The 17376-nt window shown below is 38.5% G+C and overlaps 1 gene segment (V, D, J or C); it reads left to right on the top strand.

The window, feature by feature from the left end:
* The first annotated feature begins 5336 nt into the window (after positions 1-5336).
* LOC107400547 (immunoglobulin heavy variable 3-73-like) lies at positions 5337-5911 on the top strand. The segment is given in 2 exon segments: positions 5337-5444; positions 5549-5911. Coding segments are annotated over 2 exon segments (390 nt in total).
* Positions 5912-17376: the final 11465 nt, after the last annotated feature.

The following is a 17376-nucleotide window of genomic DNA, read 5'->3' as shown; positions in this document are numbered from 1 at the left end:
AAGATCTGAGGATAAAGTGATGCTGGTTAAAGATGCCCCCTACAGTATAACATACCTTGACTATTTCTCTGTCATTGACCACTTCCATTGACATGCCTCTTCTTTAATGAAACAAAAAAGAGCAAGCTGTGGCAATATATTATCATATATACATACTTATATCTATCTATAACTCTCTCTATATATATATGTATATATATGTATATATATATATGTATGTATATATATATATGTATATATATATATATCTCCACTTCCTCTTCCCAACACACACACACGCACACACACACACACACACACACACACACACAATGGAGAGAGAGAGAGAGAGGTGGACGGAGGAGAGTTCCCCAGGGAACATCGCCGGACTACTGCTGCATCTTTCCCAGAACCATCAACCTACCTATTCCTTCATATATATATATATATATATATATATATATATATATATATATATATATATATATTCCTTCATATATATTTAAAGGATATATATATATATATATATATCCTTTAAATCCAAAAAATTAGAACTGTTGATGATGTAGCTTAGAATACTTATAATATGAATTTGTCTAGAAAAATACTAATCAACAATTGTACCTGAAGTTTTTTTCTGGTACTTCTCAGCTGCACAGACCCCACAACTGCTTATAAAATAACCACTCAGAAGCTTATGTTAACTAAAACTGTTCAGCTGTTAGCTCATGCCTATCAGTGAGTAGCTCTTACATTTAAACTCAGCCCATATCTTTTAATCTATATGTTGCCACATGTTCCATGGCTTTACCTGTGTGCCATTACATGCTGTTCCCTGGATGGTGGGCTTGCAAATGCTGACTCAGCCTTCCTCTTCCCAGAATTCTCCTTGTCTGTTTACTTTGCCTATGCTTCCTGCCTGACAACTGGCCAATCTTTTTTTTTTTATTTATCAACTATTCAAAACAACACAGTCACAGCATACAGAACATCCTACAGCAAACAGTATCAGGAAAAAAGAAACAAACAAACAAAAACCTCTTTAAAAGTTCAGTTTGATGTACCTAAAACCACAACAAATACTTTGTTGAAAGGTATGCCATAGATTTCAGGAGAGTCAATTTATTTTTCCTCATAAATCTAATTTTATGTTTTCATTAATAGGTAAATCTAATCCTGAATTGCTGTCGGTAGTAGTAATGAAATTTCTTAATGTTTTAGAAATGAAGCTGAATGTTGTGTTGTGAAGTCCTAGGGTGTGGAGTCGGTTACTTTGGCAACTCCACTGGTATCCTATTCAGATATCATTGGGGCCAGGGCAGTAAGATTCTAACCAGGCAATGTAAGATGCCTGTCCATGTTGTAAGGAGCTCTGGGCACTCCTCACCCTGCTGCATGAAATTGGACTGTGTTTATCACAAGTTCTAGATGGACATTGATTGTTATTGACTGGACGTCAGTGTATGGTGCATGATCCCTCACCAACACACACACACACACACACACACACACACACACACACACACACACAATGGAGAGAGAGAGAGAGAGAGAGAGAGAGAGAGAGAGAGAGAGAGAGAGAGAGAGAGAGAGTTGGACGGAGGAGAGTTCCCCAGAGAACATCACCAGACTACTGCTGTGTCTTTCCCAGAACCCTCAACCTACGTATTCCTTCATTTGTAAGTTATGCCATTAAATAAATCTCCTTTTAACTATGTGGGGTGTCCTTAATAATTTCGCCAATATGTTCTCCATATTAAATTTGGTTGTGTTGCCTTGAAAAATGCCATAAAGGTAGGTAATTAGCTAGGCATGTTAGTGTACACTTTTAATCCTATCACTTAGAAGGCAGAAGCTGGAAGAGCTGTGTGACTTAGAGGCTAGCCTGGTTTATATATTGAGTTCCAGAATAGCTAGAGCTATATCGTGAGACCCTATCTATACAAAACCAAAAAAAATTAAAACAGAAGGATACACACACACACATACACACACACACTCACACACACACACATACACACTCACAGAGAGACAGAGACAGAGAGGAAGAAAGAGAGAGAGAGAGAGAGAGAGAGAGAGAGAGAGAGAGAGAGAGAAAAGAAAGAAAGAAAGAAAGAAAGAAAGAAAGAAAGAAAGAAAGAAAGAAAGAAAGAAAGAAAGAAAGAAAGAAAGAAAGATGGAAGGAAATTTTTGCTTTTAAAGGCAGCAAGGCTCACTTAGGACCTGTCTTGCTGTTTTGATTCTGTCATAATTTCACAAATCTGAATCTAATCATTTCTGAAAGGCATTCATTTGCTTTTGTTTTCTTTTAATTCGGAGAACACTTTCATCTGGGCTCTACAATGGGTGAATGTCAGGAACAAAATAATTCTGCCATTGATAGCAATGTGCAATTACAGCAGTAACAAAACAAAAAACAAACAGCATAGTGAGATTCTCTCCTTTATACATTGTTTTTGTTTTTTGTTTCTTTGTTGTGTTTGTTTTACCCAGATCAATGGCCAACACGTTGTAGAAATAAGAACTAGTGACTAGAAAACCCAATTTGCTTCCCATATGACCTGGCCATTCTCACATCCACTAGCACCCTGAGTTTGAGAACTGATTGGGATCTTTGTTTGACTGCCAGTACATTTATTTTCATCTGAGAATTTATTGACACAGTTCATCATTATCCTTCCATATACACTGGGCCTTTTCCAAAGTATCAAAAGATAATCAGGGAAGGTCTCTAGTACCAGTTAAAGGTGGGCAGCATTTTTTGTACTCTGAGGCCTAGTGTCCTCCCAGTGTCCTCTGTGAAACATAAAGTATCAACACCATCATGAACTCTCTTGTTCAAATACAAAGCATAGAGTCAGGATAGAAAGGAAAGAGAGGTTCTCTTATCTGTGAATGAGGAGTTCCATCAACAGAAATACTAAGAATGTTATGAATATTTGGTTATTGTTAGATTTGAACTGACTGGACCCATGTAAGGTTCATAGTGCTGACTTCATTTGGGTCAGGCTGCATTTTGCAAGGAGAATCAAAGCTCTCATCCTCCACAGAATTCCATCTTATGGCTTTCCTGATCCATTACAGTAACACAAGTTTCCTAGGACAACCTTCCTGACCTGTACAGGAATGCTGAGAGAGTATAAAACTGCCTACAATCATTTCAGAGCAATTCCTACAATGGAGTGCGATTAATCAATTGCAGAAAATATTCTGTCAAAGTAAACAAAGGGTGACGCAGTCTGATACTGTATTTTATGATTTTCAAAAGACATCAAGGACATATGATAAATAACATTGCTAAATACTTTTGCCATAAGACAACACAAAGAAAAACCAATATAAACTCGTTATGCAGAGCCTTAAGTGCAGGTGTAGAGAGGCACACAAAGGGGTCTTCTGACTCCATTAAGAATTTTAACCATATCCAAGGGCCAGGGAGCCATCACCTAGAAAGATACAAGAGCTGTCATGGAGAAGTTGAGTAGTTCCTAGAATACATGTCACTCTACTGGGGATGCTACAATAGCAGATGAGACTCAGTTCAAAGTCCCTCCAATCACCTCAAAGAAAATTCATCTCATAGTAGAATGAATTCCTCTCCAGGAAAACAAGGACCTGGCAATCTTGTCTCTTGGAGGGTCAACTTCCACGTTCTTCATGCTGACTCTCACCCTGTCACTATGGGGTGTCATGTCCTGGGGAGGAGGCAAGATTGAAGAGATGGAAGAAGATTAGAACAGGGCCCCAGAGTGGAGGCTCTAGATTACTCTACACCTTTTGTTACTCACAGACTTGAATTTTTTATTACTTTAAAAATGTTTAAAAGAGTGACCTGAGGTACAGGACTGCCTCATGAAACATAGTCCTCATCAGAATAATAAGTAATTTAAAAATTAATGAAAACAGAATGGATCAAGTTTTTGAAAGTTGTTTACATAAAAGTAATAGTGAAAATAATTTACATGTCATTGTTCTTCAATACTGGGAATCACACACCAGTAGTTTTGCATGAATCAACACTAAGCTACATCTTTGAAAACTATTTTTTCAACATACTATCTAGATTCAACAGTCATTAAACTTTGCTATTCTTTCTGAAATTATCAAAATTGTATAAAATTGGCATCTTGTCAAAGGAAACAAAATAAGTCGAAATATATTAGAAATACATGATAAATAATATGTAGTTCTTTAATTCTTTCCCTATTATTCAGTTTTTTCTCATTCATTTAGTCTAGGCACTCATATATCTAATACTTTCACCACAAAACTCCTTATACAGCAGCAGAAAATGCATACAATTCCTCCCTATGCTCACGAAATCCAGCCCATCCCTAACTCTGCAGCTCTGGCTGAGGAACCCAGCTGTAGATTCAAAGATCTTTCCATTCAGTAATAGCCCTGAACAAAAGTCACCCACCAAGGAGTTGCATGAGAGAGATTTCCTTGTTACTTCTAAAATTTTTGGAAGAGGAATTTATAAGACCCTTTATTAATAAATAATTAAATACAATAAATAAAAAAAAGAAATTGAAAATGAAGTACAAACAGAAACAGTTTGTACTCACTCATAAGTGGATGCTAGATGTAAAGCACAGAATCATCAGACTACAACCCATAGCTCCAGAGAAGCTAGGAAACATGGAGGCCCCTAAGAGGGATGTATGTATTGCCCTGGAATTGGAAATAGATGAGCTCTCCTTAGTAAACTGGTGGTGAGGGGGACAATAGAGGGTAGGGGATTGGGGATGAGAACATGAGGGGACAGGATGGTCCAGCTGAGGGAGGATGGAGTGGGAGAGCAATGAAATCGATATCTTGATAGAGGGAGACATTATAGGGTTAGGGATAAACCAGGTGATAGGGAAAAAATCCCAGAAATCCACAAGGATGACCCCAGATTACACTACGGTGGAAACGGTTCCTAAACTACCTACCCCAGGAATCAGATTGATGAATACCCTAACTGTCATCATAGAGGCCTCATCCAGTAAATTTTCTTTTTTGATTTCTTTCTTCTTCTCTACTCTTTTGACAAACAGTTTCATATACCCCAAGCATAACACAAACCTTTGATTCTCTGGCCCTATCCTCTTGCCTATCATAAAATGGTGGGGATGAGCACAGGGCTTCAGACATACAAAAAACACTCTATCAAATAAGCTGTGCCCAGGACAATAAATCATACTTCAGTGCTTTCAATGAAATTTTGGTCTTTATTTCATCTCAGACTTGCATCATGGTTTGTCTTCACTAAGGATCTTGCTTCTGAGCTCATGATATAGCAGGAAGATATGCAAATTATGTTCCCCTCTGCTCATGAAAACCAGCCCTGACCCTACAGCTCTGACAGAGGTACCAGCTCTGTACTCACAGGTCTTCCCATTTATTGATCATCACTGAACACGGAACATCTAACATGGAGTTGAGACTGAGCTGGGTTTTCCTTGTTGCTCTTTTAAAAGGTAACTTATTGATAAGGAAAGATACTCAGTGCTTGAGTGGACATGAGTGAGAGGGACAGTGGACATTTGTGAGTGTTTACTGACAGAATCCTCTACTTTTGCAGGTGTCCAGACTGAGGTGCAGCTGGTGGAGTCAGGGGGAGGCTTGGTGCAGCCTGGAGGTTCCCTAAAACTCTCTTGCGCAACCTCTGGATTCACTTTTACTGACTACTGGATGCACTGGGTCCGTCAGGCTCCAGGGAAAGGCTTGGAGTGGGTTGGTGTAATTAAACACAAACCAGATAACTATGCAACAATCTATGCGGAGTCTGTGAAAGGCAGATTCACCATCTCAAGAGATGATTCCAAAAGCAGCCTCTACCTGCAAATGAACCGTTTAAAAGTGGAAGACACCGCCATTTATTACTGTACTAGTAACACAGTGAGGGACCTTCAGGGTGAACTCTGACACAAACCTCCCTGGAGCAGTGCTCAGAACCAGCAGGGGGCGCATAGAGCACATGAAGAAAAGGGACAGTGCAGGAACAGGTTCAGACATAACTGAGTTGTGCTTTATGTGGTCACAGTTGTCACCTCATATACTGATTCCTCAGAATGTTCTCCTGTCCATTTTTATGTTCTGTGAAGTCTGTGATAATTGAATTCTCTTTTGTCATAATTTAGGATATATATATATATATATATATATATATATATATAAAACAGTCTAACATAAATTACATGTAAAAAAATCACCTCTGATAGCAGAAATGTTTCTGATGATGTCAAAGAATCAAATGTTAAGAAAGGTCTCCAGTATTCCTGATGATTTTCGCTAATGAGTTTCAAAGCAAAGCCTTATCAGTATTCTGATTAGGACAGTGTTTGAGATAAGCTGAATCATGAGGGATATGAGGTCATATTCAGTAACCTACATCCCTAATAGGTTTCAAGTCTTTCTGCTCCCATAAGAACTATGCACAGATATGTTCTGTTTTTATTTCTAGCTGATTCAGTTACTTAATATATAACTTTCATCATCGTATCTCCCACTACATTTTGTTCACCTAACTTCTTGTCTTTGTTATTAAACAGACATGACCAATTTACTTTAAGCTCTGCTGAGACCCAGGCTGTAACTCTGTGGGGACTTGGGGAAGGTTGTTAGTGTATAAAAAATTAAAATATTAAAGGAACATGACTGGTCCCAGGTATGGTGAAGAAGAAATTTTATTATGGATATGTGGGAGAGCAAAGCCAGAGGCTGGAGATATGTGAGAGTCCAGAATGGACTTATGTGAAGAGTGAAGTGGGAGAGGAAGGGACAGAGTAGAACAAGATGAAGTAGGCAAGAAGCCAAAAAGAGAGATGAAAAGGAATAGGTAACTAAAATAATTGGATTACATATGGAAGAACAACTTTTCGAGGTGTGTCCAGCCTCTGGAGGCCAGCCAGGAGAGCCCTTTAACAGGTATGAACTGAGGGATGCAGCGAGCATCTGGCAACTACTTTCTGCTTTAATATTTTTTTTTTTTGGTTTTTCGAGACAGGGTTTCTCTGTGTAGCTTTGCGCCTTTCCTGGGACTCACTTGGTAGCCAAGGCTGGCCTCGAACTCACAGAGATCCGCCTGCCTCTGCCTCCCGAGTGCTGGGATTAAAGGCGTGTGCCACCACTGCCCGGCATCTGCTTTAATATTTTAAATAGGCATCTCAGCCATTTTTCCAGGTTTGAAACTTAACATCCCAGCCTTTTTGTTCAATGCTCATTATCTTCTTTGACATAGATTGGTGCTGCCAGAAGCAGACATGTCTCATAGTCACAAAAAGAGAGTCTATGATTAAAATGTCTTAAATGACATATCCTATAGACCTCTGAGGTGTTTGAAGACACCTTCCCTTTTTAAAAATTTATCTGTTTGACTTTGAAAACATACCTAATATGACTACAAGTTCAATTGTAATAACTAACTACTAACTTTCATTTCTTTATATCATAATTACTTGGTAATAATGACTTTCAAGGACTAACAATTAGCATTACATTGTTAAATAAACTATATAGGTACAATACTTTGAACAAGATTAGAATTGTATTTACAGTATTTTCTAACAAAATTAATCTTAACTTTGTATCAATATACATAATTTATATACAATATACAAAATTAACCAATATAAATATTAAAACTAGTATTTGCTTTTTAATAGTAGATTCAATAATCTTCCATTTTATCTTATATCAATATATTTTTTGTTTTCAGGCTAGATTCAATAATCTATCCTTTTATCTTATCCTATCTGTATCTTTTTTTCAGAGTAAACTCAATAACCTACATATATATATATATATATATATATATATATATATATATATATCTTCTTTTCTTGTCAGAGAACATTCAATAATCTACACTTTTATCCTATCATTTCTATATAATACATTTCTACAATCCCCCTTTCTTCTTTTAGAAAGAGATTGACTATGACCAATAACAATTTTTAACCAATCTCCAAACAATGTCAAATATCCATAATCCATTGTTTGGGAATGTGGGCATAGTTTTCTAGGCTACTACCTTCTGACTTGGGGCACTGGTAATTTTATGGAGAAACAAAGAAAATTTAGGACTATGGTCAAATCCTTATTGGAGTAGTCTAAGAGGCTGTATCATTTCAGCTAGTCATCCCAATAATGTCCTGAGTAGTTTTGAGTCCAAAGTTGACTTTGGGGTGGTGTTTGTCAGTTTGGCATGATCATTGTCCTGATGGAATTGTAATTGTGTGGTACCATCATCTTTTTGGAGACTTCAAAGATCGCTGTTAGGTGTGGTCATGGTTCACTGAAGAAAATCTTTTTTGTAGGACATTTTTCTACATGATTTGTCCTTTTTCTTTAGATGTCTCATTTGTCCAGTGTTCTTCAGATTCCTTAGCCTTCATTCTCCTGCAAGACAGAAACAAAACCCTTCACCATCCCTGACTTTGGGGAAGTTCCCTTCTTAATCTTCCTCAATTTTGATTTATGGTTTCTCCTTAAATTTTTGTTTTATTTTCTGAAGCTGTTTTATCATCTAGAGCAGTATGGTTTCACGCAATAGGCATTAGTTTCTTTAAGTACTCTGGGAAGAGGTTTCTTCTACAATATCAAGAAAGGACTGAACAGAATTTGATATGGGGGCCTGCAAGAGGTCCCTCAGGGAATGTCCCAGGAGGAAAGGATAAAGATTACCTTATCTGTTGCTTGTTGATCTGTATTCATATTTCTAATGTCTGCTTTGGCCATACTGTCAGTATAATCCAGAAGGAAGGGGCATTCTGTTGTGATTATTCCTTGAAAATACTTTATTTCTAGAAATGCGTACTTTATAGTCTCTTTTTAGATGACCTTATTTACTGCTATTAAAACATTTGACATTACTACTTTTCTTTAAACCTCTGGAAATTACCTCTTCTGTCCAACACCATCATGATCATGAGATTCAGTTTTGCCTCAGATCCATCCCTCCAAGGGTGCTGATATTCCTTTTAAGGCCTAATTATTCTTTTGTATTGTGCATTAGCATTTTCAAAGGCCAGAACTTCAATTACTGTCTGTCTAGCTTCTGAATTTGTTATCATTGTATTTACTGCTTAAGTCAGTCTTTACAAGAAATCAGTGAAGGTTTCTTTTGGGCCTTCTATAACTTATACAAATGAGTCAATTTTCTGCCCTACTTTTTCAGTTCTGTCTCAAGCATTTAAGGCTGCCATGTGGCATAAAGCCAGCATGTGACCATCATATAGAGATTGCTGTCTATATGAGCATACTCTCTCTCTCCGGGAGATTTCAAGACCTGTAGTTCTACTTCATTGTTCAATGATCTTAGCCTCATACCAACAACAGGACTCCATTGTAATTTGGGACCAGCCTCTGAGACAGCTGTAACCGAATCTCTACAATCTTGAGGAACAATTGTATTACAAGTTGACCATGAATTTAACATCCTCCTGAGGAAAGATGCCATATGAGACCATTGCTTCTTTGAATCTCCTCAAATCTAATGGTTGCACAGAAATCCAATCAACTAGTACACAGCATTTGGCAGTTCCTGTAAGGTTACTGGATAGGTTAAATGTGACTATTTGAAAACCTTAGGCTGTTTCTCTGTAACCACAGAATGGAATGCTGAGATTGGTTCACCTTTTAATTCTTCTGTCTGGGTCTTCCTATCCCCATGATCTGTTTTAACAAGTTTTTCTAAGACTTTTACCTTGGCACTCATATTGACACACTTTTTAAATGATAAAACAAAAATGATCAAACAAATTATGTTTATGATTGACATAACATCCATCCCATCAACATTAATTATCCTCTCATTTAATTGTTTCATTTTTAAATTGTCTAATGTATTATCAAACAGAAACTAAATACCCTCCCTTGTAAAAATGTTTCCCATTTTAATGTTGGAAAATACTTTCTTTTAACCAATTCCTCCCTTTAAGAAATCTTCATTGATTCACCAAATCTGTTGACAATGATGATTCAGATGATGTTGTGGCAGCAACCAAAGGAAGAGGCCCAGAGAAAGCCAAAAGCCACCTGGAGAGGAAGGAAGCAAAACATTCAGGCATCTCACAAAGAAAATGTGTGAAATGTGGCTGACTTCTGTGATTTGGGGAGCTCCCCAAATGCTATGGAATTAACTGCAGTGAGGCTGCAACAAAAACTTAGCCAGCATGTTAGAGAGTCTGACCCACATGTGTTGAAGACTCGGATAACATTCAGCTCAGTCCTCAGAGGGGGACTGCCAGGCCACAGTCAAGTGACTTTTTCATGACTTTTTACCTCATAAGTTGGATACCAGATGTAACAGACATTTTAAATGCTCTAATAATAATAATAATAATAATAATAATAATAATAATGTACATGAGCTAGATACTGTGGTAAAAGGTGAAAGTGTTCCTGTCTCCTCATACCTCATACACTGTTCTCCATGCTGCCATATTACTTTCTGGCTCTATTTTCTCTCCTAGAATGGCTCAATCTCATGTAGCTCAGTCGGTACATATGAGAATCTTAATCTCAGGATCATGGTTTTGAGTCCCATGGTGGGCACCAGATGTTGTTTGAATCTTAAGTGGTCTTTTTAATAGAAAACCCTGAGGCAGATATTTGGATAAAAGCTGAAAGATCAGAGAAGCAGACCAAGCCAAAGGCAACTTTACCTGACAAACTACTCACCCAATCCTGAAAGCATCTGAGTACTCACTCAAAATTCCTCAGCCTAAAAGAACTTTTTTTCTGTCTCCTCACAACTTATATGACTGCCTTCACCTTGCCATATTACTTCCTGCGTGGAAAGACATGTGTGCTTCCCAAGCAAAGCGTGAGATCTCAAGTGCTTGAATTAAAGGTGTGTGCCACCACTGCCTGGGTCAGTTTCTTTCGTAGACTGAGTCAATCTCATGTAGTTCAGGGTGTCTTTTAACTCACAAAGATACAGAAAGATCTCTGTCACCTGAGCACTAAGATTAAATGTGTGTACCACCACTGCCTGACATCTATGTTTAATCTAGTGGCTTATTCTGTGGGATGTCTTTCTGTGTGCTGTGAATATATGTTGTTCCCATTGGTTAATAAATAAACTGTGTTGGCCTATGGCAACACAGCTTAGAGGCAGGCAGGAAATCCAAGGAGAGAGACAGGAAAGAGAAAGTCAATGTGGGTGAGAAGTGATACTGCCATTCTAGAAGCAACATGTAGTGGGATGCAGGTAAAGCCATGGAACACATGACCATACATAGATTAATAGTTGTGGGTTGAGTTAAACTATAAGAGATCCCTAGCAAGAGGCCTGCCATAGGTCATAGCATTAATAATTAATATTAAGCCTCTGAATAATTATTTTATAAGTGATGCAGGACTTGTGGCCAGGTGGGACTGGAGAAACTTTCCAGCTACATTTGACTGACTAACTTGTTGGCTCTAGTGTCCACCTATAATATGAGAGAACTTAATAAGAGATACTAAATTGGAGCCAAAATCAGGTTCCTGCTTCATGTCTCATTCTGGCCACCAAATTTTGCAGCATTCGGGCTTGAGTGCAGCATGGCAGATTCCTGCCTCAGTACACAGACACCAAGTTGTGTAGCACACTGCATGGTGTATACAGACAAAAAGAGTTTATGGGCCGGATGCTGGCTACCTGATGGCACCATGGACCCCAGAGTTGGTGGGGTAAGCATGACTCTCCTGAGTACCTCCACCATGATGAAAAGCTGAAGTGGGAGGAGTCAGCAGCCAGGGATGCCACTTCAATTGTAACCATGCTGCAGGTTGTCACGATCCCAAAAGGATTATAGATAAACAAAAGACAGAAAAAAATGGAATATTCCTCTAAACAGTTTATATTACATGTAAAAATGTACATAGGCTTGGAAGAGAGGAAAAAGAAGGTAGAGAGTTATATAAAGAAAGAGGTGAGCTGTTAAGTCACTAGTATGATATTTCTCCAGCTTCTTTAAGTGGGCATTGAGTGCTATGAATTTTCCTTTAGCACTGCTTCCCATAAGTTTGGGTATATAGTATATTCATTTTCATTGAATTCCCGCAAGTCTTTAATTTCTTTCTTTACTTCTTCCTTGACCCATTGGTGATTCAGTTGAGCTTATTTTGTTTCCATTTACCTGGCTTACCCAAGTGACTAGATCAGTGAATTCCCTAATTGTCACCACAGAGCTTTTCTCCAGTGACTGATGGAAACAGATGCAGAGACCAACACCCAAAAACCAGACAGAGATCCAAAAGTCCAATCAAAGAGATAGGAGGGATTCTATGAACAAGTGCATCAACATCATGATGGGGAAACCCACAGAGATGACAAGACCAAAGTAGTGGGAACTCATGAAAGTTGGATCAACAACTGTGGAACCTGCATGGGACAGGGCTTGGCCCATTGCATGGTGAGCCAGCTGTGTAGCCTGATCTGCTTGGGAAGTCCACTGGCAGTAGGATCAGAATCCATTCCTAGAGCATGAATGGGCTTTTTGGAGCCCACTTCCTACGATGGGATACCTCAAGCAGCCTTGAGGCATGGGGAGGGGCTTGGACTTGCATCTACTGGATGTGCCTCCCCATGGGAGGCCTTGCCTTCTTGTGAGGAGGACTGGGGGTTGGGTTGGGAGAGGGAGGCTAGTGGGGAGGAGGGAAGAGTGGAATCTTTGATTGGTCTTGAGGTAGTTCGATTGCTAATTTTCTGAGAAACCGCCATACTGATTTCCACAGTGCTTGTACAAGTTTACATTCCCACCAACAGTGGAGGAGTGTTCCCTTTGCTCCACATCCTCTCCAACATTGACTATCACTGGTGTTTTTGATCGTAGCCATTCTGACAGGTGTAAGGTGGTATCTCAGAGTCATTTTGATTTGCATTTCTCTGATGATTAAGGATGTTGAGCATTTCCTTAAATGTCTTTCAGCCATTTGTGATTCTTGTTTTGTGAATTCTCTCTTTAGCCCTTTAGGCCATTTTTTAATTGGATTGTTCAGTATTTTGATGTCTAGTTTCTTGAGTTCTTTATATACTGTGGAGATCAATCCTCTGTCAGATGTGGAGTTGGTGAAGAACTTTCCGCATTCTGTTGGCTGTCTTTTTGTTTTATTGACTGTGTCTTTTGCCCTGCAAAAGCTTCTCAATTTTGAGAGGTCCCACATATTTATTGTTGTGCTCAGGGTCTGTGCTGTTGGTGTTTTAATTGGGAAATGATCTCCGGTGCCAATGTGTTCAAGAGTGCTTCCTACTTTCTTTTCTATTAAGTTTGGTGTAACTGGATTTATGTTCAGGTCTTTGATCTACTTGGACTTGAGTTTTGTGCCTGGTGACACATATGGGTCTATTTGTAATCTTTTACATATTGAGATCCAGTTATGCCAGCAGCATTTGTTGAAGATACTTGTTTTTCCATTGTATAGTTTTGGCTCCTTTGTCAAAAACCAGGTGTTGATATGTGCATGGATTAATGTCAGGGACTTCAATTTGATTCCATTGGTCCGTATGTTGGTTTTTATACCAGTACCAAGCTGTTTTTATTACTATAGCTCTATATTAGAGTTTGAGGTCAGGGATGGTGATGCCTTCAAATGTTGCTTTATTGTATAGGATTCTTTTAGCTATCCTGGGTCTTTTTTTTCCATATGAGGTTGAGTATTTTTCTTTCCAAGTCTGTGAAGAATTGTGTTGGGATTTTGATGGGGATTGCATTGAATCTGTAGATTGCTTTTGGTAAGATTGCCATTTTTACTATGTTAATCCTACCTATCCATGAGCATGGGAGATCCTTCCATTTTCTAATATCGTCTTCAATTTCCTTCTTTAGAGATTTAAATTTCTTATCAAAAAGGTCCTTCACTTGTTTAGTTATTATTTTCCCAAGGTATTTTATATTATTTGTGGCTATTGAAAGGGTGATGTTTCTCTGATATCTTTCTCAGCCCTTTTATCATTTGTGTATAGGAGGGCTACTAATTTTTTTTGAGTTGATCTTGTATCCTGCCACTTTACTGAAGGAGTTTCTCAGCTGTAGGAGTTCCCTGGTAGAGTTTTTGGGGTCACTTATGTATACTATCATATTGTCTGCAAATAGTGAAAGTTTGACTTCTTCCTTGCCAATTTGTATCCGATTGATATCCTTTTGTTGTCTTATTGCTCTAACTAGAACATCTAGTTCTATATTGAATAAATATGGGGAGAGTGGACAGCCTTGTCTTGTTCCTGAATTTAGTGGTATCACTTTGAGTTTCTCTCCATTTAATTTGATGTTTGCTGTTGGCTTGCTATAAATTGCTTTTATTATGTTTAGAAATGTTCCTTGTATTCCTGATCTTTCTGAGACCTTAATCATGAAGGGGTGTTGGATTTTGTCAAAGGCTTTTTCAGCATCTAATGAGATGATCATGTGTTTTTTTTCTTTCAGTTTGTTTATATGGTGTATTACATAGACTGATTTTCATATGTTGAACCATCCTTGCATCCCTGGGATGAATCCTACTTGGTCGTGATGGATAATTGTTTTGATGTATTCCGGGATTTGGTTTGCCAATATTTTTTGAGTATTTTTGCATCAATGTTCATGCGGGAGATTGGTCTGTAGTTCTCTTTCTTTGTTGGATCTTTGTGTGGTTTGTGCATCAGGGTAATTGTAGCCTCATAAAAAGTTTGGTAGTGTTCCTTCTGTTTCTATTGTGTGGAACACTTTGAAGAGTATTGGTATTTGTTCTTCTTTGAAAGTCTGGTAGAATTCTGCACTGAAACCATCTGGTCCTGGGCTTTTTTTGGTTGGGATACTTTTGACGACTATTTCTATTTCTTAGGGATTATTGGTCTATTTAAATGGTTTATCTCCATGAATCCTCAGACTGAAATCCTCTGAGTCCTCACCCAAAAGAGTCTAAGCTGATCTGCCCAAGTTCCTGTTTCTTTGTGCCTTATATATACCTTTTTCTGCTCTGCCATGACTTCCTGTGATTAAAGGCATGTGTTTTTCCCAGTACTGGGATTAAAGGTGTGTGCCAACACTGCCTGACACTGCTTCGAGTGTGCCCTTGATCTCACAGAGATACAGATGTGTCTCTGCCTCCCATGTGATAGGATTAAGGGTGTGTGCCATCACTGTCCGGTCTCTATGTCTAATCTAGTGTGTGGTGTTGTCCTTTGATCCTTAGGTAAGCTTTATTAGGTTACACAATATGTCACCACAGCTGCCTGGCCCTGTTTCTTTCCTAGACTGAGTTAATCTCATGTAGCCCAGGGTGGCTCTGAACTCACAGAGATCCAGACAGATGTCTGCCTCCCAAGTGCTAGGATTAAAGGCATGTGCCACCACTGCCTGGCATCTATGTTTAATCCAGTGACTTGTTCTGTTTTCTGTTCTTCAGGCATATTTTATTAGGGTACACAATATATCACCACATTTTTAGTGCTGGCAGTAAAGGTATGTGATTTCCCAAACAAGGCATGGGATCTCAAGTCCTGGGATTAAAGGCATGTGACTCCCGGTATTGGGATGAAAGGTGTGTGCCAACATTGCCTAGGTCTATTTCTTTCCTAGATTGCGCCAATCTTATGTAGTCCAGAGGGGCTTTGAACTCAAAGAGATCCAGATCTCTGCCTCCCATGTGCTTAGGATTAAAGATGTGTGTCACCACTACCTGACTTCTATGTCTAATCTAGTGGTTGGCTCTGTCCTCTCCTCTAATCCTCAGGCAAGCTTTATTAGGGAACACAATATATCACTACAAGGGCTAGAAATTTATATTACATTGTTAGATGAGTTGTATAGGTGTAATACCTTGAACAAGAGTAGAAATATATGTATAGTATGTTCTACCCCCCAAAAAAACCTTAAATTTGTATTAATATACAAAAATCCATGATCAATTCAAAATATTTAAAACCAGCAAATGATTTTTTTGATTTAAAATTAGATTCAACTGTCTCTAGTACCTAGGCTGTGAGGCACAACCCATGCCCCCCCTCCACCCATTGATGCTCCAGTTGCTGGCCAGCAGGCAAGACTCCTGTGGGGAGACCTCCCCACTAACACCCCCAAACAGACACTGTAATCTACCAGTCTGAATCCATTGCCCAAACCCAACCATCCTCCAAGACTTAAGAAGCTCCCTGAGACACAAACACTGCCACAGCTGACTGGAGGAAGAGAATGGGTAGAAGCCAGTGCAAGAATAAATTCAACAACATAAAGAGCAATATGGCACTGCCAGAACCTATCGATGCTACAACAGCAAGACCTGTACATCCCAACCTAGAAGAAGCAAAAGAAAATGACCTTAAAATGATTTTATGAAGATGACAGAGACCTTTAAAGTGGAAATGAAAAATCCCCTTAAAGAAATGGAAAAAAGGGAGAAACAAAAACTTGGAAGAAATCAATAAATCCCTTTTAAAAAGCCTAGAAAATGTAATCAAACAGGTGAAGGAAACAGTTCAAGACTTGCACATTGAAATAGAGGAAATAAAGAAGACACAAACTGAGAAAATGCTGGAAATGGAATGTCTGAGTAAATGAACAAGAATTGCAGATGCAAATATATTCAGCAGAATACATGAGATGGAAGAGATAATCTCTGGTGTTGAAGACATAATAGTAGAAATAAATTAATCAGTCAAACAAAGCAATAAAGCAACAAAGCCATAACACAAAAACGAATAGGAAATTTGGGACTCCATGAAAAGACCAAACCTAAAAATAATAGGAATAGAAGGAAACAAAAACCAGCTGAAATGCACAGAAAATATATTCAACAAAATCATAGAATAAATCTTTCCCAACCTAAAGAATGAAATGCTTTTGAAGATACAAGAAGCCTACAGAACATCAAATAGACTTGTAACATGAATCTTAAAACATCTTATTAATGAAAACAAACCTAATTCCAGTTATTGGGGCGAATGCTGCACGATCAGAGAAGCAGAACAAGCCATAGCTTACTTCACCTTATCAGTTCCTCAGCTGATCTTGTTTCCTCAAATTGGAAGCTTCTGTGTCCTCATCTGAATGGATCTCAACTGAATTGCTGCTAAAAGCTAAAAGATTAACCAGCTCTATTTCCTGATCATCATATCTTATATACCTTTCTGCTTCTTGCCATCACTTCCTGGGATTAAAGGCGTGTGTCACCATGCCTGGCTATTTCCAGTATGGCTTTGAACTCACAGAGATCTGGATGGATCTTTGCCTCCAGAATGCTAGCATTAAAGGTGTGTTTTACCATTTTCTGGCCTCTATGTTTATCTAGTGGCTGTTCTGTTCTCTGACCCCAGAAGACTAGACCCTTCAAAAATGTCCCCTCATTATATAATAATAAAACAACTAAACATACAGAATAAAGAAAGAATACTAAGAGCTGCAAAGGAAAAAGGCCAAGTAACTTATAAGAGCAGACCAATCA

Source organism: Peromyscus maniculatus, chromosome 14 (assembly GCF_049852395.1).
Source record: "Peromyscus maniculatus bairdii isolate BWxNUB_F1_BW_parent chromosome 14, HU_Pman_BW_mat_3.1, whole genome shotgun sequence".
Classification (NCBI taxonomy): domain Eukaryota; kingdom Metazoa; phylum Chordata; class Mammalia; order Rodentia; family Cricetidae; genus Peromyscus; species Peromyscus maniculatus.
The sequence above is the reverse complement of the archived record's forward strand: the minus strand, read 5'-3'. Positions and strand labels throughout refer to the sequence as shown.